General features: G+C 37.5%; 1 protein-coding gene across 2 annotated transcripts in view; it reads left to right on the forward strand.

Annotated features, from left to right (window-relative positions):
* OLFM3 (olfactomedin 3) overlaps positions 1-26,011 on the forward strand; it is a 193,010-nt gene that overhangs the window by 130,682 nt on the left and 36,317 nt on the right. Inside the window, exon 1 of one of the 2 annotated variants that reach the window (XM_032302689.1) lies at positions 17,539-17,682. The exons of the other annotated variant lie outside the window; for it this stretch is intronic. Within the exon in view, the coding sequence (XP_032158580.1) occupies positions 17,554-17,682 (129 nt within the window). The 5' untranslated portion in view covers positions 17,539-17,553. Of the gene's footprint in view, positions 1-17,538; positions 17,683-26,011 lie in introns of those variants that run through there. 2 annotated transcript variants of the gene reach the window in all.

The following is a 26,011-nucleotide window of genomic DNA, read 5'->3' on the forward strand; positions in this document are numbered from 1 at the left end:
AGTTTCATGTTTTCACCTAGTGGTTGGTCCTTGAACTTGCCAACTCCTGAGTTAATGTGAACCTTACCAGCCCTGGACTGATGGCACCACAGTCAGTGTCTCCGAGGATCTAAGCTGTGACTTTATAGAGCTGTTAGATATGCTAGGTTAAATACTAACGATTTTAGATTAAGAAGTTGTTATATGGCCACAAAATCCTCTTGAATGACCTGCCACTGATGTAAAGGAATTAATGATTCTTCTATTCAAATCTCCTCCCATATATAGAATAATATGACATACTCAGGTCTACCAGAATATAAAATACCTTTAAAAAAACATTTTTAAAGAAAAAACAAAGGCCTAGGGGCCTGCAGTGTAGACTGAATTCTACTTTGAGTTTGCGCTAATAAATAGATTACTTTTGCAGATACAAAGAGTAAAAAGACATAGCCTTGCTGGAAACTAACAGTGACTATGAAAGTAAGCTTGCAGGATCAAAAATGTCATGTGCTCCTGAGGCAGAATCTTTCTAAATCAACTTCATCTTAAGGCTTGGTCAGGTCTGTTCCAAGCAGAGACACTGCTGAATACTCAGCCCAGTTGAGCAGGGTCCAAAGGGCTTAGAACTAGAGCAAGGAAGATAAACAAGAAACCATACAGATCATCCATGGTATAAACACCTGAAGAAAGGCAATGTGAATTCACATATGGAGGGGACAGAAATACTGATGAACTAAGGTGGTCTGAGACAAGAGATTGTAGCCAAGCAGTAAAGATAAAGCATAGTCATACTGGATAATACTGAGCAGAATGGGCTAGAGTTCCTCGAGATGGAAGAGAAATGTGGGAATCCTAAGAAACTGTTTTCATGAACCAACCTCTGTGTATAATGGTATCAGGTGGCTTACAATTCCCGAGAGAGAGAAAAGTGTCATCTTTTTTTTTTTTAAGATTTTATTTATTTATTTGACAGAGATCACAAGTAGGCAGAGAGGCAGGCAGAAAGAGAGAGAAGGAAGCAGGCCCCCTGCTGAGCAGAGAGCCCGATGTGGGGCTCGATCCCAGGACCCTGGGACCATGACTTAAGCCGAAGGCAGAGGCTTTAACCCGCTGAGCCATACAGGTGCCCCGAAAAGTGTCATCTTTTGAGCCATTAATTTTTCACATTTAGTAATGCATATGTATTAGCACTAATATTGAGGGTGATCCCAAATGTTTGAGTTAGATGAGGACAGGCATTAAGCTGTGTAAAGTTCCAAGGACCCCTGCCCCATAAAACCTTTCAAACCCCAGTTTCAACGTGTTCTTGTTGGGAGACTCCTGATCAATCTGCAAATAAAATGCAAAATATACATTCCTGAAGAAAACATCATGTTTTCTGAAGTCACGCATCAAAAAAAAGGGTTATGGGATCATAGGTTATATCAGACCTGTCAAACCTCACTTGTTTTACTATACTTTGCTTCTGTTATTTCTGGTGTAAAATCTTAACGAGTTGGAAAAAAAGTGTGTATGAACAAATGTAAATGCACATTATATTGACATCATTCCTGAATTAACCAATTGGGTATCAGCTAATCCAATACGCTGAGTTTGTTAGGAAAGTTAGGTAATGGGGGGGAAGGGAGTGTTGAATTTGAATCTAAAGTTCAAAGGCATGTAGAAGAGAAGAAGCCCTGGTGGCCTTTGAGCTGGTGGGAGCCTCAGTCCAATTCTAATTCTAAAACCACAAGATGCCTGGAGATCCAAAATCTAAAACTCTAGGTATAAACAGCTACTTTGGAAACCTTAACCTACCAACTCCTTACTAGGATTTAAAAATACAATGTATCTTAAATCATCCTGTAAACTGGTGAGAAAATTTTAACCTGATTTGTCAGTAAGATCTATATTAGCCCAAGTGCAAAATTACCATGCTCTGGGAAACAGACAGCAGTTGTTGCATTAGAGTGAAAAATGTTTTCTTTATAATTCTTAGAATCATAATCACAATTCTTTAAAGAAAGGATAATATACTTTAATTGTGAATCCTACAAAGGAAAAATATATCATCATTTCTGTGAATAAGCCTTTTTACTTTTTTTGAATCCAGGTTGAGCTGACCAACCTAGAGTATTTCAAAGAATTTTATTCTGTTCTTAGCCTAGCAATATTGACCAGCAAGAGTGTGCCCAGATGAGAACAGCCGGGAATGTAGAAGCCCTTAAAGTATGCCATAAGAGGAATAGTTGAAAAGGTGGAGTATATTCTTCTTGAAAAAAGACAAGTTTAGAAATCTTGATATTTTAGAGGGCCAGTCTATAACAGTGTGAAGACCTTGCAGTTGGTACTGAGAAGGCAGAACTAAGACAGTGAATGAAAAGAGTGATAACAAGGACTTACTCTTGATTAGAAACATCTGATACCAAAGCATCCAGTAGCACATAATTGATTTTACCACCACTGAAGCTATCCAAATTGAAAAATCAATGTATCAGGGATGCTACAAAATGTATTTCAAGATTGAGTGAAATCTGGACTAGATGATCTTTATTTTTTTTAAGATTTTATTTATTTATTTGACAGATCACAAGCAGGCAGAGAGGCAGGCAGAGAGAGAGGGGGAAGCAGGCTCCCGACTGAGCAGAGAGCCCGACACGGGGCTTAATCTAAGAACCCTGGGATCATGACCTGAGTCAAAGTCAGAGGTTTAACCCACTAAGACACCCAGGCGCCTCTGGACTAGAGGATCTTGAAACCACACTCTTTGATGTTCTAAACTTTTTCTACTAACCAATGGGGAGTGACATAGACACTGTGATGATCCTTCCCCCTGGTTCTTTTGGTTATATGAATATTTCTGAAATTTGGCTGTACATCAAAATCAAAAGCTTTTGAGAAGTGCAAATACATGTTCCATTTCAAGCCCTTTGAATAGCATCTCTGGTGAACCAGGGCCAGAAATCTGTATTTTCAAAAGCAACAGGCAATTGTGCTGCATCCGATTGCTGTTCAAAGCCCAGGGCTCCTCTGGGCTAGACAATGGAATCCATCCTTTAATTGGCTGGGTAGCTTTTCAAAATTGTGCTTTTTAGTGACTAGCGTGCCACTTTAACTCAACAGCCAATTCTCTTATGGAGAGGTATATTTGTGAAAGGACAGCCAAACAGTAGTACTACGACTACTAATAATAGTAATAATTGCTATAGAACAGGCACTGTGCTCAGCACTTCGTATGCCTGGTCTAATTTTATTAGTACGAGCCTATAAGGTCAACTTCTAAATACTGTTTTTGTTACTTTGCTGAGAGATGTAGTGCTGAGACACTTTGTTCCCTAAAATCACAGGCTCAGAAACTTAGCTATTTGAAATCAGATCAGTTAAAATGGGACAGTCCACTCCTGCCTGGAGGATTCAAGTCACTTTGACACTGAGAGGCAGCCTCAATTTTCAACCCAGGTGCAAAACTTCAGATAAGGGTTTTTCGGACATAATGTTCAGCATTTATCTCAACTTTGTAGTTTCCAAGGAAACAGAATCCAGAGTCCCCTTCTCAACGCAAGTCTGATATTAACTCTTTTATATTACAGCCTTGCTCTTTTTTGGCATTATCAAAATTCTGCTCTATATAAATAGTGTCTAAACTCTAGTCTCTCCTCAGACTTATTTTTAACCCTGTATTTTCCCCTGCTTGATGAGATGTCCCTTGTCTCCTCTGTTGTACAATCTTTATTGTTGCAACAGGTTGATAACCCGAACTTTATTGGTGTGTAGGTATATCCTTAGGATCCTTTATCTGATGGGCTTTATCAGTAGCTATTATAATCTTTAATTTAAAGATGAGTAGAAAAAAATTAAAAATTTAAAAATTAAAAAAAAAAAAAAGTTGAGTAGAATAAGGTTCAGAAAAAACTTACACAGGATTCCATAGTAAGTGACAGAACTAGGATTCCAACCCAGGTCTATCTAGTTTCAAACTCTTCATGCTCTTACGCAATGCACATAAAATCAGAGAATGTTGGAGCTGAAGGAAGCTAAGGCATGCCATCCTGCTAACTTTAAACAAAGAATTAGGACTGGAATCCTGGTATCTTGACCTTCCAACCTTCATCACATGGGTAGTTTTGTTTTTATTTATGTCAACTGGGAATTTTTCAGGCTTTCTTGTTTGTTTGCACCTTGTGTGGACCCAGTATTTTCATAGGGCTTTTGGGACACTTTGAACCGTCACTAAGACTCTAACACTTGTAACTTCAGGCAATACCCAGAACTCCACATAGTTCCTCTTTATGACAGATGAGAGTTTAACCAAAGCAAACTAATGCTTTTCAAGTTCCCATAGGGGCTGAAATGTAATGCATCAACCTCCTAGATACCTCTAATATACTAATTTCCTACAATAAGTGAATTATGTGAAATTGTCATCCATTTCTTCCTTTTCCACCCCGGCCCAAAATCAGAGTAAAAGGCTGACTGCCTACCCTGCTTAAATCTCAAATCAACCTTGAGTCACAGTTATCTAAGGATAATTACCCAAATATTGGCATTTTGAAGTTGTGTAAGGCACAATATTTGTAGTCACGGGGCATCTGGGTGGGTCAGTCAGTTAAGCACTTGACTTTGACTCAGGTCCTGATCTCAGTGTTCTGGGGTCAAGCCCTGTGTCAGGCACTATGCTCAGCAGAGAGTCTACTTCCCCCTCTCCTTCTGCACACACACTCTCTCTCTCTCTCATTAAAAAAGCAGAACCTCAGGCCTAGCTCCCCAATTCTGAAGCAAAATCCCCATTTCAACAAGACCCCCAAGTGATTCATATGCACCTTAATGTTTAAGTACCACTGTCTTAGAATATTCCCAAGCACATTTGATGCAATTTTGTGAAATCTAGAGGTCAGTCTTGTCTCTGCATCTAATAATTCACAAAGTTCTATACCAAAGGTCCCCATTCTCTTTCTCCTAATTCTTACTAGGGCACCAATATCCTGCTTTCCCAGCTGTCATTTTCCTTCTCACCCTTCTTCCCAACATTTACTATATCTTTTCTGAGTGATCTTCCTCTATCAAAGGAGTCTGGTATCATTTCCTTTCTACAATTCTTGAAAAACTAGTAAATAATGAGATCTAATCTCCTAGGAGAACCACAAGCATCTGCTGGTTCTTGCTCTAAAAGTTTATCTCCACCCTCCTCCACCCCACCACTCACTCTACACTGCCCTCACTCCAAGCTATTTAGAGTTCCCTAAAAAAGATGCTGTGAAGTGTGTAAACCTGGTGATTCACAGACCTGTACCCCTGGGGATAGAGTATTATGCCTCCATCAGAAAGGATGAATACCCAACTTTTGTAGCAACATGGACGGGACTGGAAGAGATTATGCTGAGTGAAATAAGTCAAGCAGAGAGAATCAATTATCATATGGTTTCACTTATTTGTGGAGCATAACAAATAGCATGGAGGACATGGGGACTTAGAGTGGAGAAGGGAGTTGGGGGAAATTGGAAGGGGAGGTGAACCATGAGAGACTATGGACTCTGAAAAACAATCTGAGGGTTTTGAAGGGACGGGGGGTGGGAGGTTGGGGTACCAGGTGGTGGGTATTATAGAGGGCACATATTGCATGGAGCACTGGGTGTGGTGCAAAAATAATGAATACTGTTATGCTGGAAATAAAATAAATAAATAAATAAATAAAATAAAATAAATAAATAAAATTTAAAAAAAAAAAAAAAAAAAGATGTGACCTCGGTGGTACATTTTCACATTTTCCCTTCCAGGGCAGGATGGTCTTTCCTTCCTGATCTACTTAGGAAATTCTACTGAATCCACCTAAACGCACAGTCTCCGGAAGCCTGTTCTATCCCACCCAAGCAGAATTAATTTCTAACCAGTGTCAGTTTCATTGCATTTTGTACACACTACATATCAAATCATATTGAAATAATTTTTAGAGATGTATTTCTTCTTTGTTCTTATTAGAACCCAACCAGAACAGGTGATCTTGAATGACAGTGAATTTTATATATTCTTGGTCTCCAGCATTCCGTGTCTACCATATGGAGGATGATCAATGAATGCCTATTGAATGCGTAAATGATTCACAATGAAATAAACCTTGTTCCTCAAATAATTTTAAATGTAATTTTGTAGAAAAATACACACAAAAACTTGTGTGTATTTTGATAGATATTAAAAATATATTACTAAATGCAAAAATACATGAGAGGAAACTTATTTTTTATTATTGACAAATTTATTAATTACTCTTGGAAGAAAAAGTTATTAATGAGGTTCACGTGAATGATGTACCACCATTACGGGGTTATAGTTATAGTTATGAGCTGTTCCCCAAATTCGATGCCGTCTTGAAAACCTTATGAACCGCAGTAAGAGGTAGATTACAGCCTAAGCACGCACACTTGAATGTTAAGAGAACTTTTATTTTTGTTTGTTTGTTTCAAATACTGTTGAAGGGGCAGAGAGGGAAAACATAAAACTTTCAATCTGAAGTACAAAATATTAGAATTATCCAAGCTTAAATGGAAGACATACAACCTAGGCAATCATTCAAAAATAAGGAACAGACCAACATCACCAGGGGAGCCCTTGCAAACCAAACTCAGATCCTACTTAAGTGTAGGACACCCAAAATCTCGATCAAGTTCACTGAAAGTGACAGAGAAAAATAGCAAAAGGAAAGAGAGAAAGGGAAAGGGGATGAGAATGAAGAAAGGAAGATGAAAGCCCCATGAAAATACTGGGTCCACTCAAGGTGCAAGAAAAGGAGTGAGAAAGAAAGAGAGGGAGAATGCAACACAAGAACAATCCTCTTCCAATAATGGCCACTATCTCAACACTCGTCATGTGGATCACATGCTTGCATATCTTTCTGTGGAGACCTGACAAGAAGCCTCTTGGCTAGAATTAAGTTTGGGGCTGTATACTTTACCACTCAGATTACATGTAAATATTAGAATTCAAACTACTCCTCACTGACATATGCATAAAATTTTGAAAACCATTTTCTTAATAATGCAAGGTCCTTCAGGAGCTCCAGTATTTCTATGTGTCTCCCTTCTCAAGAAAAAAAATGCTGTTTTCATAATAATGTCCACTTTCATTTCATAGTCCCTTTACACTCAGTAGCCCGATATTACAACATGGGTAAACACCATGATTTTATTTTATTAATCAAAAGAGACGTCAAGATGTAAAATACTATGACAAAAAATGACAACGGAAGGGTCGAAGTACAAATATCTCTAAGATTTGAAGCCCAGAACAAAATTTCTTATGTCTTAAATTTTATCTTGTTAAAGGACCCATAAAAAAATGACAGTCCATTTCCCTAAGGGCATTAAAAATTAAGAAATTAAGAAATGTTTTAAAACAAGCTCAAGCACTATTTTTTTCCAGTGGTGGTTTTCCTGACCATTTCATCATGTGGTACTGACCCTCCCTTCCTTTTACTCCACTGTATTTCTACTTACAAGATTACTGTTCAACGCAAATGTGCAGATTGATAAATTACTCCAAAGATGAGGTTATATCATACTAATCTTGCATTTGTCAGTTTCGCCCAGTTCTTGGCCCAAAGAATGCACTTAATAAATGTCTCATACATCAGTGCCTTTAAAAGCCAATGAGAGTAATAACATACTTCTCCTTATGCTTTTCTAGCGGCAGAAATTAATATATAGTTAAGCTAGAAAATGTGTAGAGAAGAAAATTACAAAGCAGAAAAATAGCATCTTTTTAATGTCAGTAACAAGAGACAACCTTTGTCAACACTTTTTTCCTTTACTCACCTATTGTCAAGTTCCTACCTTATGTATGTCAATTAGCCCCTTTTAGATGAGTATTCACAAAGGGAGCTGTTTCGAATGTATTACTTACATCCTACTGTTTTTAAGGTTAATAGTTCTTAATTGTATTGAGACAAAAAAGGAAAAGGAATGAGGTAATGAGTTTGTACAGCTTCATCTATGTGGTGGTTGTTTTAATGACCTTCCCTTCTCTGTTTTTCTGACCCCCTTTTCTAAAACCGCAAAACTCACAACACTTTCAGTGACAAAGCATGCCTGACTTGTTTCAAGTCCAGATCTTTAGACATTTATGTTTATGTTTGTCTGCCCAGAGCTTTCAAATCAGAAAACAACCTTGCCCATACATACTGATGAGGGGATGATGCTGACAAATAATTTAGCTAATGCTGTTACCTAAGAATAGCTCTGCAGAACTCCTGTTCTCATGTGAATTTGTTAGAGGGCCAGTGACAAACTCAATCTTCTTTCATACTCTGATGTTTGGGGTTATTTACTACCACCCGATTTTTGATTCCTGCTAAACATACACTTCAAATTTCATGACAGATATAAGCTCCATGAGACAACTTATAACAACTTTTCAGAAAATTGCACATTTGAGGATCCAATTTCATTCTTTCGTGCTACCACTGAAATCAGCCTTCTTTCTGATCACCAGGCAATTTTTCAACCTCTTTGAGATTTCTCTTCCTAAACAATTTCTTCTGGAAAAGCTTTTGGCAATAATTTAATGCTTTAGTCAGCCCTGATGATTTAGGTGAGTTTTAAAAATCTGAAAATAGTGAAAAGCAGCAGGGGCTGAACTTACCTGAGAGTCGGTGTCTCCCTGATGAGAGCCTTGTTCTGTCACACTTAAATGGAAACTCAGTAAATAAAGACATGTTATTTTCCTTTTTTGTGCTTAGCTATAAGAATTCATTTACCAAGGACATGCCAGTGACAAAACTTCATTGCTTTCCCTAAGTAGTATCAATTAGTTTTTTAAAAGACAAAATTTGACATCAGCATTTGCTCTAATATTGTGTGTGTGCACGCATGTGTGTGTGTATGCATGTGTGTGTGCACACGCATGTGCGCATAATAGTCAAGAACATACTTAGTATGTGACCGTTGGGGTTCAAGTGTTGGCCTTGCCATTTATTAGCTGTGTGACCTCGGCTAGCTTATTTAACATCTCGGTGCCTCAGTTCCTCATCTATAAACTAGTCTTAGTAACAAAACCAACCTCATAAGATTTTTGTGAGAATTAAATAAGTTTGTACAAGTGAAGTTCTTAGAACATTGCCAGGCAGGCAGACTTCCACAGACATCTCCTCAAGGCTTCCTATAGGATGGGCATGTTGTAGAATATTTCTAGAATACTGTTAGCCATGAGTCCCTATAAAACAACCATATTATAATCAAAAAATATTTTGCCTTTTTAAAACTTTTTAAAGCCTCTATATTGATAATTCACAAAGTTTGATGATCTTTACTACTTATCACTAATAATTTTTATATCTATTTATTTCTTCCAACAAAGATGGAGAAAAGATATATAAATATCTTTTGCACTAGAATAAAGCTTCTTGTTTATCCGGTCCTATAGTAGAATTTTATTTTATTCTCACAAATTCCTAAGGAGTCAGATTCTCTTATTACCACCAATTTACACACAGGGAAATCAAGGCTCTGGGAGACCACAGAGATCACTAGAAGTGTCAGAGCAGAGAATGAGGAGATGTCTGTGGGACTACAGGGATAGACGCTGAGTTCTTAAGAATGGCACTTAATTATGGAAGGGGCTACATGGAAATTCAGTTTAATATCCTCATTTCCCAGTTGAAGAACCTAGAGCAAGACAGTGACTAAGCTCATGTAAAATCTAGGTCTCTTGCTTTAGTCTGAGGGTCTCTCTGTCACACCACACTGCATTCTCCTTTCCTTTAGTCTAATCCTGGATTTATATTTTCCTACTTACTCAGTGTTGAGCAGAAAGTCAGGGGAAAAAACATGTTTGCCCTGAATATATTCCTCCCCCACACATCCATTTTTTCCCCTTTGAAGTAGCAACAACAGCTGCCAACCAAGGATCCCCCGGGCTTAGAGAGCATCAGTCGGCTTCACAGATGAAGGCAAAGATGAAAAGACGGAAATCCCTCCTTTAAAGAACTTTGCTAATGTTTTTCACTCTAAATTCACTCTTTCATTAGTGAACACTTTTAAGACAACCTTGAAAACTCAAGGCAAGAGAAGCAAAGCACTAAATTCTGGGAGCTGCAAGTGGTCCCTAACTGATTGCCAAGAGCCAAATGAAGGGGAGTTGAGTGAATGGACACGCAGGTCCCCAGCTTCTCTAAATCATTTTGTCTAAACTCATCCTTTCCATAGCCTACAGTCTCTTCCACCTCCCCTACATTATTAGAGACAAACTTCATTAACCAAAGGCAATATTTATTTAGTGTTCCAGTGGTTTGAGCCCTTTATCAAGAGAAGACATCACAAGAGTTAGAAACAATATTTCCCGGTTTAGACCAAAAGTATTTGCATTCTAAATCTAAAATCTGGACAGAAAAAACCTTCTTACACACATAAAAAGCCTTATTATATACATAAAAAGACACGTGCAAAATGCCATATTTTATACTGATTCATTTTACAAAAAGTAAGCTCTATTGTAATTCCACACTGAAAATTATCTCCTTTTAAAACAAAGGGCAAGTTATGAAGAAAACAATAACATATTCATTTAGTCATCTGTTTAATAAATAATATTTATTGAGCATTTACTATATTCTAGTTCTTACTATATTCTATATTTAGGCACTCACCTAAACGTTGACTCCCACGAACAAAACGGGTAACAATCCTGCCTTCGTGAAGCTTCATTTCTAGTGGGAAAAAACAATAATAATAAACAGGATGAATAAATAAAATATATTGAGATGCTAACTTGTGATAAATTCTAAGGGGAAAAAAAGTATCAAAAGACATTAGAAGTAAGCAGTCGAAAGGAGAAGAAATCTGAGATGGTATGGTCAGCAAAACCCTGATGAAAAGGTAATTTTTGAAATAAAACAAAAAGGATTTGAGAGATTAAAATTCCACCAGAGAAGAACAAGTCCAAAGTTCCTGAGTTGGAAGATTATCTTGTATCTCTGAGAAAAATATCCAGGAGAGTATAGTAGCTCCAGTGCAGTGAAAAAAAGGGAAGAGTTCTAAGAAATGAGATCAGAAGAATAAAAGGAAATGAGATTATTTAGAACCTTACAGCTCATACTAAACATTTTGACTTTTACCATGAGCAAGATAGGAATCTATCCAAGAGTTTTAAGCACAGAGATAACATCTGACATAGTTTACTAGAATCTGGTTCAGGGAGTTAAAAATGGACTGAAGTAGTACAGGGTCAACAACTGGTGGGTTTTAGAATAAACTAAATGAGAGATGATGGTGACTTGGAGCAGCATGGTGGCAGTGTGGTATGGTGTAAAACGTTGGATATATTTGTCAAAGTAGAGACTAGAAGACATGTTCATGGAATTGAAAAGGGATGTAGAAAAAAAAAAATGTTAAGTTTGAAACTTAACTTTCTGACCTGTCCAACTAAATCATGGATTGGAAATGGGAAGACTAGAGGAATGTCTGCGTATGTGTTTGTTTTTTTTTCTTTTCTTCCTTTCTTTTCTTTTCTTTTCTTTTTTCTTTTTTTTTTTTTTTTTAGTTTTGTTTTGTCTGCTAGAGATGGGAAAGGAGCTCATTTTTTAACATGTTTAATTTAAGATGTCTATTAAACATCCCAGTGGAGATGTCAAGTAGATAATTGGATATACAGGTCTGAATTGATAGGAGAGGTCTGCTAGGAAGAAATGAATTTGGGAGTCATTAGCATATAGATGAGGAAGATTCAACAAAGAGACTTAGACAGAGAGGTCAGAAAGTAGAAGGAAAACTAGGTGAGTGAGTGTGATATCCTTGAAGCCAAGCAGAAGAAATTACTCCAAGGAGGAGAAAGTAAAAGTATAATGAATGCTGCTCGTAGGTCAAGGAAGTTGAGGTCTGAGACTTGACTGCAAGATGTGGGATCATTTAGCAATGTGGGATCATTGGTAGCCTTGATAAAAGTAGTACCGGCAGAGTAGAGAAGTGTGGACAAAACCTGATTAGAAAGAAAGAAACTAAAGATGGTGAGTATAAACAACTCTTTCAAGAAAGTATACTCTAAAGACATGAGAAATAGGGAAATAAATGGGTAGAAAGTAGGATCAAGAAAACACTGTTTGTATGTAAAATAAGAGATATAAGGGAGTGATCCATTAAAGAGGGAAATTTCTTGATGCCAGAAAGAATTAAGACAGTGGTCTTTGAGTGGGTCAGATGAATGTGATCTAGGGCAGGCTACTCAAAGGGTGGTCCAAAAATGGCTGGGAGACTGCCAGAAGTGCAAATTATTTGACCTTATGCTAGAGCCAATAAATAAGACTCTTAAGGGTGGGACCTAAAGATCTGGGTCTTCATAAGCTTTTTAGGTAATTCCTAAGCATAATGGTGTGAAAGGTATTACCTAGTACACAGGTGATGGATCCACCTTATTTAGGAACACAGACAATTCATCTATAACAACAGGAGAAAAGGTGGTATATGTGGGCTTAGGTGAGGTACTAGGTATGATCGTGACCTAACAGAAATTTTCTAGTTATTACTTTGACTTCTCAATGAAGGAGGAAGCGAGAATACTAGTCCCTTCTTCTGCTTTGAGTTGGACTATTAATTCTAGAGACCCAGAGTGCCATTGTGTTGCATAGCAGGGTTGTATTAATGTCTTTGTATACTCCAAGCCCAACTCCGTCACCCTTTGCAAAAACAAACTTCCCACCTTTTCGGGGCCTAATGTTCCTGAAACTGATCTACACTTTCTGACCCTGCCTCAATCATGCCATTTCTTACCAAAAACAATGTTACCACTTATGGAGCATCTGCCATGCTACAGGCACTTCTAAATATATTCTCTCATTCAGTCCTTTCGCATCGATTCATGTATCCATTATTTTACAGATGGGAAAACGGGGGACTCGTAAGTAGAAATGTTTATTTACCTAATCATTCACATGCCATACTCTCCAGGGAATAGAGCATCACCAAAGTGATTTCAACACAAGCACTCTGTTTTCCTCAATTTTATGCCACTCCTCCCTCTTTTTTTACTTAAGGGGCTAAAAGGAGTCCACTCTGTTTTTTCCAGAGGCTACTTTGGTTTAACCGTTCTTTTAGCCAATCAGTACAAGTCATATGTCAGTGTTCTACCCAATTACTACTCTCTCCTCCTCCCCGGGTCTCCTCCCCCTCTCCTATCTCCCCTCCCTCCTTCCCCCTCCCCTTCTTCCTCCTTCTTTTTCATCAATGATTACTTTACTCCCTACAGCTGTATCTTCACAATCACATTTAATATGCTATTTTCCTCTATTTCCTAAACCATCCACAAAGTTTAATTTTTTTTCAATTATAAAAATAAAGTATGAGTAGCCTATTCCTTCTTAAATTTTCTATTATTGAACAAGTAACATCAATCCCTTTCTCATTTTGCCTAAAGTTAAACTTTTTGGTTTTCTTTTTTTTTTTTTTAAAGATTTTATTTATTTATTTGACAGAGATCACAAGTAGGCAGAGAAGCAGGTAGAAAGAGAGAGAGGAGGAAGCAGGCTCCCTGCTGAGCAGAGAGCCTGATGTGGGGCTCGATCCCAGGACCCTGAGATCATGACCTGAGCCGAAGACAGAGGCTTAACCCACTGAGCCACCCAGGTGCCCCAAACTTTTTGGTTTTCTATCATATTATAAGTGGCCATCAGGTCTTTTCATGCATTTACTTTTCATGTATTTCCTTACTTCCAAAGCTGGGTTCCCCAAACCCCCACATATACCTGCCACACAAATAGCCCCAAACTAGAAAGTGTTTTGAGCATTAAAGCACTGTTAAATGTTTGTGCTCCATATCAAGGGGAAAAAATTCCAATGACAGAATATGCTGATATTACATAAGATCACCTGTAAGTCTTTCTTGGTCAATATTTGCTTATTAATTATTTATCATATAGGTTTACCATGAAATATTTTCTAGGTAATAAAAAACAGGCTACCATAAAAAAATCTAATGAATATATACATTAATCAGTATCTTTCAGCAGGTCATAAGCAATAATGCACTGTTACAGGTTCTACAGTTATTGACCTACATTAAGATTCCAAATAAATAAATAAGTAAATAAGTGTGTAGTCAGGTTATGTTTTCTGTTAGATTACTAACAGAAATCTGTTAGATATAGTAATATTTTCACTATTTACTAGCGATGGAACTTTTAAAATTATTTTTCAAGAGAAATGTATAGGTAATCATGTAATTAAATCTAGATATTATTATCTTAAAGTCTAAATAAAATCATTGGTAGTTTAAGACACTGTGTGCCTAAATTAACCATTTTTGTCTTCTATGTAGGACATATTATTTTTACTAGGCCCTTGTGGTCTAGTGAAATTAACTCTTTTCTGAACTCTGTATGTTTGGTAAATTACTATTCAGGGATTTTCTCCACCATAGAAGACCCGTATCTGGTATGTGACAACGAACTTTATCTTCTTCTTACATCATACTTCCACTTGTATTTCTCATCCTGATGAATATTCACCACCCAAACCCCAAATCTGAAATTCCCCCGGGGTAACTTCCTCTCCCTCACTTCTTACATGTATTCAATCAATGAGTGTTATCAATTCTACCTCAAATCTTCATGGAATCCATCTTTTTGAAGTTCACGGAGTTTCTTATTTCCAGACCTCATCCACTCTTGCCTGAACTTGGAGACCATGGCCTTAAGTGATCTGCCTGTCTTGGATTTACTTTGCTGTTCCTGCAATACCCATCTGTCTACCTTGTATCATAAAAATGCCAAAGTAATAATAATTTGAGATGCAAATCTCAATAACTAATGACTTCACTGCTTTGCTCTAAATTCTTGAATTACAGATAAGATCATTTCCAGACATCTTTAGGTGATCCTGAAGGTCTGGGAGCTGGTCACTGCTAGCATTTTCAACTTCATCTCTTGCTACTTACTCCATCACCACCATTCACACTATTCTTCTGGAACTTCTATAACCATGGGGTTTCTTGTCCTGAAAACAGGTTGTTACTTCTACATAAAATCATCACCTCCCTCATCTGCAAACTAGAACTCAACTTCTAAAATGGAAATTATAATGATAATCACTTCACTAGATTAGGAGAGCACAGAAAATTATTTAGCTCTTTACAAATAGTAGCTGTTTTTATTTCCCACAGCTAATAGTCATTATAATATAAGCTTTTTTTATTTCAATGTGTGCCATTTAAACCTATTCTTAAAACAACACATTATAGATTTGATGTTGTTGATAAACTCCACTGAATTATACACTTTGACTACTATCTCTTTCCATTCTTAAGTTATTTGCATCTCTAGAATTACTAGAATTATTTCTGGAGTTACTAGAAGCATTACATTTGTGTTGGTTTTCTTCTTTTTGTTTCAATATGCATTTTTCTTTTTTTTTTAACATTTATTTCTTTATTCTTTTGATAGAGAGAGAGGAGAGGAAAGAGGATAGGGAGAGGGACAGGCAGACTCTGTGCCCAATGAAGGGTTCGATTCCACAACTCTGAGATCATGACCTGAGCCAAAATCAAGAGTCAGACACTTAACCAACTAAGCCACTCAGGAGCCTCCTCTCCTTTTTTTTTTTTTTTTTTTTTTTTTTTTTTAAATAAGAGCATTGTCTCCCCTGACAATCTATCCTATATTCTTCTAAAGATGCTATTATTTTGCTGACTGATAGTTCATTAATAACTATAATTACTATCTCCATGTTGCATCTTAAATTCTCTAGCCATTGCATGTATATTAGTTTTCAATCTGGAAATTACGCTCTTGAAAAGATACTTCCCCTCCTAAATCAGGTAAAATTCCAGGTGTAGTTTTCAAATAATTAGATTTATAAATTCACTTTGCTTTTTGTTATTGCCACATTGTAATATGTGTAAAACTGCACAGTCCTTTCTCTGAATACTCTTATGCAAGGCTAACTTTAATATATGAACTATTGTGCTTTTATCCTTATTGATTTCTCATATTATATAATAATATACATATAATATATAATAACCACAGGCTTAGGCTTTCTAGACCTGTGGTTTAAAAAAAATGAGTCAACTAAAATCATTTGGATGTATTTTGAAGGGGAAAATAAAAAGCCTAAATTCTTGGGTAATAGAAGGAAGATTTAAGGAGTCTCTCAGTATTCAACTTAAAACTCTTTTTGAGAATAAAGGGCATACACACTTCTATAAATATGTATCTCTTTCATTTTATTAAAGACATTTCCTTTATTTCTGCTGCCAAAACTGTTTATGAAAAATATGTATCTTTGGCTGAGAATTTGAGCTACAAACAATTCCAGAATTCTCCTAAGGAATCAAAATAGTATGTTTCTTTCTTATAACAGGTTCCTTTTCATTTAATTTTCATTCAGCCATATTTCTCTTCATGTCTTCTCTCCACATTTTTTTTTTTAATTTTAGAACACATATATTGTACAAGACAACCACCTCAAATTTATTCCATTCGGGACCTGAGATTTGGATATGAGCAATTCATAGTATTTGTAAAAAGAATATAATAATTCGATCCATAAGCCCCAAATTCAAAATACACATTTGCCAATCCAACTCTAATAAACAGATCATTGAGTCTTAAAGCTGAAAGGGACCTTAGAGAGCGTGGGTCCAAATCTGAAAACAATGAAAGCCAAAAAATGTTAAGTCACTGGCCAGTCACTCAACTAACCAGAGAAGAATAGGACTGGACCCTCAGGCTCCCTAAATCCAAGTTCTGGGCTCTCTTTTAATAAGTCACATGTTCTCTTGTGACTCCTGGTTATCAGTCTGTCATTCTGCACAAGGTGAAAATACAGTTAACAGAGTTTGTCTTTTGTCTGAGCAACTTAAGAAGCCCTCATTCTTAAAAGTAAAATTGGAAACATGAAATTTCCATAACAGAAGCTTTCCTCTAAGGCTGCCTTTTCTGTCAGTTCACAAGTAAGTTGCCTAAGGTAGTGTTTTCCAGAGGCAGTAGCTATTCATCTTTGACTGTTTTTTTGTTTTTAGAGGCAACAATGCTAATTTTAGGTTACTGTTTAAAAAACATAAAATAAAAATATCTTACTCTCAATATCTGATCATCTTGGAAATTCTTTGCAGACTTGTTTTCATGCTCTGCCTGAAATTACTCTGTCTACGCCTGGCGAAATCCGTAGATATTAAATTGGATGTTTGAAATGTGCACTTTGGCAGACCTCCATCCAAAGGTGTATTTTTTATGAAGGATAAAGAGCAGCTGATTAGACTCACAAAAACCCCAGAGGAAATAGACTCTGTTGATGGTAACTCCCAACAGCGGAGCAGAAAGAGCTCAAGTTTCCCTCTCCCTCCAACCTATGCTCTCCAAATTACCAACCAAGCCCTATCAAGCATATTTCCTTTGATGAGCCAGAAAAGTGTCCGGAAAGGAGGGAGAAGGAAGAGCAAGGCACTTCCCATGAGGGTGAGGCAAAGAGGTTCTGTGAGCTTTCCCCAGCGATTAGAGCTGGAAAAGCTGATCTCTTTTCATGCTGTAAATGTGGCGAGCTGCAGTCACGCCTCCCACTGCCAGCCCAGCTCCGGGATCTTAATCAGTCACTATGAAAACTCATTAGCTTCACGGCAATGAGTCCTCCACTGCTGAAGCTTGGCGCTGTGCTTAGTACCATGGCAATGATCTCAAACTGGATGTCCCAAACTCTCCCATCCTTGGTAGGACTGAACACCACGAGGCTGTCGACGCCAGATACCTTAGTAAGTCACTCCGGTGGGTTTGGCCATCTTGGGAAGTAAGTGCTTTAAACCAGTGGGCTTCATTTTCTAAACTGCGAAGGCTGAGATTTTGCTTCTCTATTTACAGGGCAGCTTCACGGATTCGATATTTATGTGCTAACTTTAGTCATGGGTATTTCTTTGTGAACACTTTAAAGCTACACCAAAAAAAAAAAAATAATAATAATAAGTGTACTGTCTGAGAAATTAGCTGTGAAAGGAAATACTTGACTCCTTCAATTCTTAAGACTGATAAACTCTAACTAAACTATATTAACCTAAGGTTTGGAAGGATTCTTTAAGAAATGTGTTTTGTTGTTTGTTTGTTTATCATTTTGCTTCTTCTTTTATGTCTGTAAAATTCCCATAATTTTACCTGCAGAGTATGCTATAGAGTATATTCCATCTAATCTAGTTTTCCTATAGCAAGCTATTCCCTGGAATTCAATTCTTAGGACTGTTTGCAATGCCTTCGGTCTGAGAAGCCAACCTCTTTTAAACATAAATTTTAAAAAACCCTCAGCAATTTAAAGCCTGCCAAAAAGACTTTAAGAGACACAAGCAATATAAAACTTACTTGATGATTTATCTCTCTTTGTTTAATTTTTTATAAAGATTCTCCTATCATAAGCCTAGCTCCTGTAGTCTTCATTTACCTGAAATTAATGTCTTTTTAACCCTTCCCACGTTATAACAAAATATTTTCTGGTAGTTTGAACCACAGTTTAGTTTGCAATACTCTAAAACCTTTCAAATAAAAATGAAAATGCTGGTTTTTCAGACAGAAGTTATTCCTTCAAACAGAAGGAATATCCTCAAAAAAATCCTTTCCCTGCTATCAAATAAAGGATACAGAAACAATTAGCATTTGGAGCTCTTTACCTTCTTATCTTTATCTATTTTTACCACTGGATTACTCCAGTGGATCAAAAAGTCTGATACTAAAAAAAAAGTAACCTTCCATTTTCAAGACTTATTTGCAGGTACTACAAATAATTAATTAATCTATCGATGTGTAACTGAGTAGCGCCAAATCAAATCGATTATATAATTTGCTAGATTGAGCTGGCTCTTAGGGCATGGACAGAGCACATGTGAGGCATACTATGACCCACTTTTATGTTTACCTCCCTTAGATCATTTAAGTCACCTCACTGCCTCTACTGTTGAAATTCCCCTCCCTTCCTGCATGATGTATGTATGGCAGAAGGGATATAAAAAAGATTTCTAGTTGTAAAGAAAACATGATATGTCATCAACAAACAATTATAAAATCAATTTACATTAGCTACTATACACTGAGCCAAATTTTCTCAATGTTCAAAGAACCTGATAGTTCTCGACAATTTAGATGTTGAATTAACTCTTTCAGCAAATAAATCTAAACTAAGATATTCATGAATGATTTATATCACAAACTTCGTACCTTGGTTCTGATATGTCTATTTTTTGTGTATGTAGACATTGGTTTTCTTATTTCCTATTGTTGTTGATGGAGAAGAATCAAATTTCCAAAATTATGCATGATTCTTTTAGGACTTCTAGTTATCTTGTAAGGTTAAAGTAAATTCATTTTCTTTACTTCCTGCTTAGTAATCTATTGGCTAAAAAACAGAAAGCATTGCCGTGGTCTCTGAAGGTTCTGATATGACCAAATCCACCTCTGGGTGACCAAAAAAAAAAAAAAAATTAGGGACATTTACACTATGTTATTCTTCACTAGAAAGGAGAAACCAGCTTGAAAAAGCTATTTTTTTTAATGTGTTACAGAAGTCGCATACTTTACAGGACGATGGCTATGGCACTTCCCTACCTTAGTTATTCAAGATGATGGCTTATACCTTATGATTCCCATGGTGACAAATGAATGAATCTGTATTTCCTAGATTAAGATCATAAAAGGTTAATGCTGGAAAGGATTTCTGAAACCATCCAGGCCAGTTATCTTCACACTCTTTTTGGCAGTGGTACCTTTCCCCCACCCCACCCCACCCCAAACTAAATCTTATGTAATACACGCTCTGTTGAGTGAAACTTGAAGTGGAAATCCAGTTTGTAAAACAGGTCATGGATGGAATATTAAATTAAGGGAGGGCATTTATTGCCCCCCCCCACCATCTGCTCGCTCCCCACACAATCAACCCCTTGTCCTAGACAAGATTCCTCCAGAGAAAACTTACAGAACTCAAGGGCTCAGTTGGAAACATGAATAATCTAATCCAACCTCCTCATGCCGCAACTGGGAGGAATGACCCAAAATATGTAAGTGACTAAACATATTTCCCCCAGCTAGTGAATGAGAGAGCCACAGGTAGAAGAAAGTCCCCTGACTGCAGTCCTGATCAGAGGAGTGGTCTCATCCTTTACGAGTCCTTACCCCTCCTGGCCCTGGCACCACAGTAGGTTCATTCTGCCCTAATCAGATGGTTTCCCATAACCCTAAACTCTACTTCCCTTCTATGAAAGGGTTAACATTGCCCTTCCTAGTAGATTCAGCTAGGATATCCTGCCCCTTTTAACTTTCTTGCTGAATGTCCTCACTTTAGACAGTATGAATGAGATGAGCCTGCATTTGTAAACATCAAAACAAAACAAAAGAAAAAAAGAGTAGGTCTTAAAATTTGTTTTCTGATTGTTTATGGGATGTGCAGATGGCAAAAAGTGCAGATTTACACAAATATGAAGTCTTTCTTTAGAAGGGTAGTTTCAAGTGACCTGAAAAAAATAAAAATAAAAATAAGGAAAAAAAAAAAAGGATTTCAGTGATTAAATGCAATTAAATCTGTTTATAGCAAGTGTCTCTGAAATAGGCAGTGTACATTTGATTGTCTCAAAAGCTGAAAGAGGTTTTTAAATCTCCAAGATATTTTTGTTAAATACAGCTCCTTAATAGGGGAATATACTCCCTCTCATTTTTGTTGGAATCTTGAAACATTTCTTTATTGTCCTCTTTGGCCCTGTTTTTCTCTCTTTTTCCTTTCTTTTTTTCCTTCCAATTTATCACTGGGCCCACCAGCCACTGGAGAGGCTAGTGTATGCAGAGGTGAAGCCTTGGCTCTAAGAAAGCTCAGGCCCCCTCTGGCACTTCTCTCTGATGCAGAGTAACTGCCCCTTGAGGCTGAGCTTCTGAAAAATGCCCCACGCTGTGGCCTCCTCACCAGGAAGAACCTGGAAAAGAGCAATTAAATAAGCAGAGGACATTCAGCAGCCACCAGCTGTTCCCAGGCTGCCCAACTGCTGGGGTGGGAAGAGGCCTCAAAGGGAACCCGTGGGCCTAAGTGATTTGTTTTGCTACAGTTTCAAACATCTAGTTGACTTCTCCTCATAAATAAACTACTTCACTGAGTTAGTCCGTTTTAAGTCCTGTGAAATGAGAATACCCTGACGCAAACTCTCCACACTTTCTACATTTCTTATTCTCAACTCACCGACTTTTTTCAGTCTGCATGAAGACACCAGAGTTCTCTTTTACAGTTTTTCTCCCTCAGATCCTTAGGCAGTATCCCTCTTGTGAAAGGGCAGCTAAGCAAATTAAGGAGTGGGAGATGGATGAGAAAACAGAACTGCAAATCTTGAGAGCCACAGAGAAAGCGATAATTGCCTTTTTAGAGAAGAAAGGTGACATGGATACAAGAGTAGATGTATTCCTGTGTGAGTCCTTAAAGCAGAAGTAGGGCCAAAAGGGGAAAATGACAAAGACAGAAGTTCAGATGGAGCCCCTCAGCTTGCCGCCAGTGGAAGGGGCTGCCTGTGAAGCCGCGAAATTCTTACCGTGCAGAGTTCGAGTGGAAGCACAAGAAAAGACAGAAGCGTGACTGAGTGGAGAGACACAGGGCTGGATATACCTCTGACTGAGTCTTTCCCAACTCTAAGTCTTTGTGATTTCCAGAACATGAACAGAGGTGTTCAACAGACCTAAATTTTTATCTTTAGGTTTTTGTGTTTGTCACTTGTTTTTGTTGTTGTTGTTTTAATAGCTGTTTTTCTTGGAGCCTTGAGGCTTTCTTGAAGGAAAATATGCATTTCTTATTTCAGTTCCACCTAGTCTCGTAAGAAACAGGAAGAAAACTGCTATGCAGTGACCTCTTTATTAACACAACCTCTAGAACACAGCTTCCTTCAGTGTGGTCTGTCAACATCTCTCCCATTCCTTTCCTCACACTTCTCCTTTCTTCACAACTAAAGTCATTAGCATGCTAAACCACATTTCACTCTCTGAGATCAAACATACCCTCAGACGAAAAAATCTGTAAGGCGTTTCATCATCACTTCAGTATCCCCACTCTAAATCAAATAGGATCTAACAAATGAATTTTTCCCCTGCTTTATTTTCCCCTACCTTGTACACCACTTCTAATAGATTCCTTATTCTTTTTTTTTTTTTTTCCTCAGTCTGTACTTTTATGAAATGCCTAGAAACTCAAGATAAAACATAAGACCTAGCAATGTTCAACTCGCTGATTCGGTTCCCTTGAAAGGATCAAAATTCTGTCTTTTGTCTGCCTGTCTACCTGGGTCCTGATAAAGGATTGCAGAGCCCACCACAGGGACATCCAGTTGTCTTGCTGAGCCTTTACTGCTAACAGCTTCTCCGGGGTGCCAACTGCTACTTATTTCCATACTTTTTAGATGATGCCCTCCATCCGCCTGCATGCCTCTCCTCCATAGCAAATTTTTTGACTTTTGGTAAATGGACATAGAATATCTGTCCACATTTATCTGCAGAGGATAGAAAAAAAGACAGTGCTGACAACTGAAGAAAACTGGGTCTAAAGTCCTATACGTGACATTGACTAAATGGATGACTTGAAAAAAAAAATTGCTTATGTTGAGTTTCAATTTCCTCACAAGTAAAATAATGTCAATGTCTAAGGAAGGGTCATTCTTTCAAAGAAAAGTAAGATTGAATCAAAAGGTGGGATTTTATAAACAGAAAAACAAACGGAAATGCATGATGTTTTTCTTTATTTTTACTTTTACCTCAGTCTTCAGGATCTCTCTTTTCTGGTACAAAGCCCTTGGAGTTTTGGGAGAACTCTCACAGTAGTTTTATATTTATAAAGCATAGCTTGGTAATTAAATTATAAGGAAAGAATCCAGACTTGAAATCTAATTGTTAAAATTATCATTTTAATTCTCTTATTTAGAGCATTCTTAAATATTTCATGAGTTCTGCAATATTAAAAACTGCTAGATAGTTCATTTAGTTCTTCTAATTAACACAAAGGGTTCAAAGAGGACTGCATCAGTAACCACTACGATTAGAGATGCTTTGGATAGTAATAAACGACATGCACCCTCCAGGTCCAAGTACTGGCCTTCACAGCAGTTCTGAAAAAGCTTTCAAAGTTATCTTTAGCGTTTATAGAAGGAAATTTCAGATAACTGGTGACGCAGTGTGGTGGCTAAACTTTCAGACTGGACAACATACTGACATCAGACTACAAATCTCAGCTCTGCTGATTAACCCCTGCATGACCTTGAGCAAGTTCCTGACGGACTTTAAGTCTCAGTACCCTCATGTATAAAATGGGGGGGAATAACATAACCTCGTCCATAAGGTTAGTGTGATATTCAAAGACAGTGGTACATGTGAACTGCCAAGTAATGGCTAGAGCTCCATCAACAGTTGCTATTACTGTGGGCTTTACAGATATCTGAATAGTTGTTCTTGTAAGTTAAAATGGCAAGTCTTTTTTCATTGGTATCCAAAAATTTTCTAAATATTTCCTTCCCCCCTGAGGTCTAAGTGGTTTTACTTTGATCCTCTTTTCAATGACAGTTGTAGATACCCTAAAAGAGAGCACCCGAGATGCACATAAAGCTTTCTTTCTTTATCACCGACCCTGACAAAGAGGCCTCTATCAAAACCCAGGGGACTGTCAGGCACTCATCTTTTACATTAGCTCTTTTCTCTTTTGAGTTACCTTTTTTCTTGCCAAAGAGGTAACTTGTTATAGTTGAGATCATTCAGACTAACTCTACAGTAGATAAGGTCATGGCTCTTTTCAGTGATTCTTACAAGAAGACAATTGGAAGTACAAACAAGGCTGGAGTCTGCTTTTATTAAGCTGACACTTGAGGGAGAATGCTAAATGAACATCAAACCCTATTCACCTTTCCTGTTTCCCTCATTCCAGAGAGCAACTGACACCTTGCCCTGTCATGATAAGCTCCTCACTAGTTAGCCAAACACTTGGCAAGTGAACACCAATATTAATGCTGCCAGGTTTAATAATCAGTGTTTGCACTGCTGTTAAAGATATTTTAATATTATAATTGGGTGACCCATGCTCCTTTATCCAAAAGCTAAATTTATCCTAGTGACAAGACTTAATTTTCTGACATATCTGAAATTTGTGTCCAATGGAGGTGAATTCTAACGGAAACTATAGGACCTGTGTCTAGATATTTAAACCCCACACTGTTACTTAGTTTAAACCTTTAATGGTACCACTTACTCTGGTAAGCTGTTCCTAACTCCATTCTATAATCTCTGAATTTTTTCTTCTTTAAGAAACATTGTAACACAATAATCTTTAAGATGCTATCTGATTCTAATAGTAGACAATTTTAAGTACATCTTCCTATCCTAACTCGATATTCAAGCATAAATGCTAGAAGGGATGAGAGAATGAAAAAGAAAGAAATAATAATGAATCCAGTGCTTCAGAAGTAAAAGGCAGCATAGGAAGCTTCCATGAATTATCTGAAAAGGGAGATTAAAAGGAGCACCGGCACCATTTGCTTCTCATTATAGATGAAGTACAAGGACTATGACATCTTCCAGAGTTTCCTGAGTTTACAACTTACAGCTTCTCTGATATTTGTTCTTGATTGTTGTTGGAATGCCCATCAGCACCCTCTAGTGATTATTGCTGAAGCCCTTGAAAGAAAAAGTGAGATTGATACAAAGGGTGGGATCTTATAAACAGAAAAACAAACTGTAATGCAAGATACTTTGAAAAGAAAAAGAACTGTGTGTTGGTTGGTGGTATGTAATGATCTGGGACCTGGGACAGGATAAATAAGAAACAGTATCTGTTCTGCTATCAATTCTAGAGACACAGACGATCTCACAGAGGATAGCAGATCTGTAAAGAGGGAAGTCAGCCTGTAGTCAGCCTGTAGTCAGAGGAAGTCACCTCTGTAAAGAGGCAAGTCAGATCTGTAAAGAGGGAAGTCAGTTCTTTAAAGAGTCTGCTTTCAATCTGGCAAAACACTGCAGGTCTATAGGCAAACAGCTGAGTCCAGGAACACTGGGCATTGTGCAAGACAGTCCTCTGCTGGCCCCCCTTCACCTCCCGGTTCCTAATCGCATCTCAGTTCTCAACCCCTAACCCTTCTCTCACTCTTCTTCAGCCTTGGTCCTCCAATCTGATTCATTAAATACCTTATTTTCTAAATTAAATTCATTTCCCTCTTCTCCTGATCATACAAGAAATACCTATCTGCTGAATCCCTGAAACCCCAAAATGACAGAGAAAGGCTGATAAATTTCAGATCCTAGCTGTACAAGTAAGCCAGAGCTTACGTATGCAGGAAATTTATTACTTATTACTGATTTATCTGATATTTCCACAGGAAAAACAAATTCAGATCAAATTAGATGGTTTGTCTGTATAACATCTGTTAGGTGGTTTTTCAATATCCATGATTGACCTTTAAAAACAATTATCTGGCTGTTCAACATCATACTGATAGGACATTGTAATTAAAAGCAGGATCTAGACCTGCACTCTCCAGTAAGGAGGTCACATGTAGCTACTGAGCATTTGAGATGTGACTAATCCAAATTGAGCTAAGTCATAAGCACAAAATGCACAGTTTCAAATACAGTACCAAAAAAAGGAGAAAAAAACAACGTGAAGTATCTCACAAATAATTTTTGTATTGATCACATGTTGAAATATTTTAGATATATGGATTAAATAAAATATATTAAGGTTAATATTATTTCTTCCTCCTTTTTCAAGCCTGTTAGGAAAGCTAAAATTATTACATTTCCAGTAGACAGTACTGCCCCCGAGCATACTGCCTGGTTTCACAGAAGCTCTACTACATCCAAGCTGAGTGTCCCCAAGTAATTTCCTCTTCTGTGAAATGGAAATAATAATTTCTGCTTCTCAGGGTGCTTCTTTGTACTGCTGTATCATCAAAGTCAATGCATGTGAGCTGTCCTTTGGAACAGGGCCCGACCTTGAACAGGCTGCACTCTTCAGTCCAGGCAATCCCCAAAGAGAAACTCAACTGAGAGTCAAGCTACTGATAATTTCAGCGGCTCTGAGAATGAGTGCCTCTTTGGGCATCC

Source organism: Mustela erminea, chromosome 10, assembly GCF_009829155.1.
Source record: "Mustela erminea isolate mMusErm1 chromosome 10, mMusErm1.Pri, whole genome shotgun sequence".
Taxonomy (NCBI): domain Eukaryota; kingdom Metazoa; phylum Chordata; class Mammalia; order Carnivora; family Mustelidae; genus Mustela; species Mustela erminea.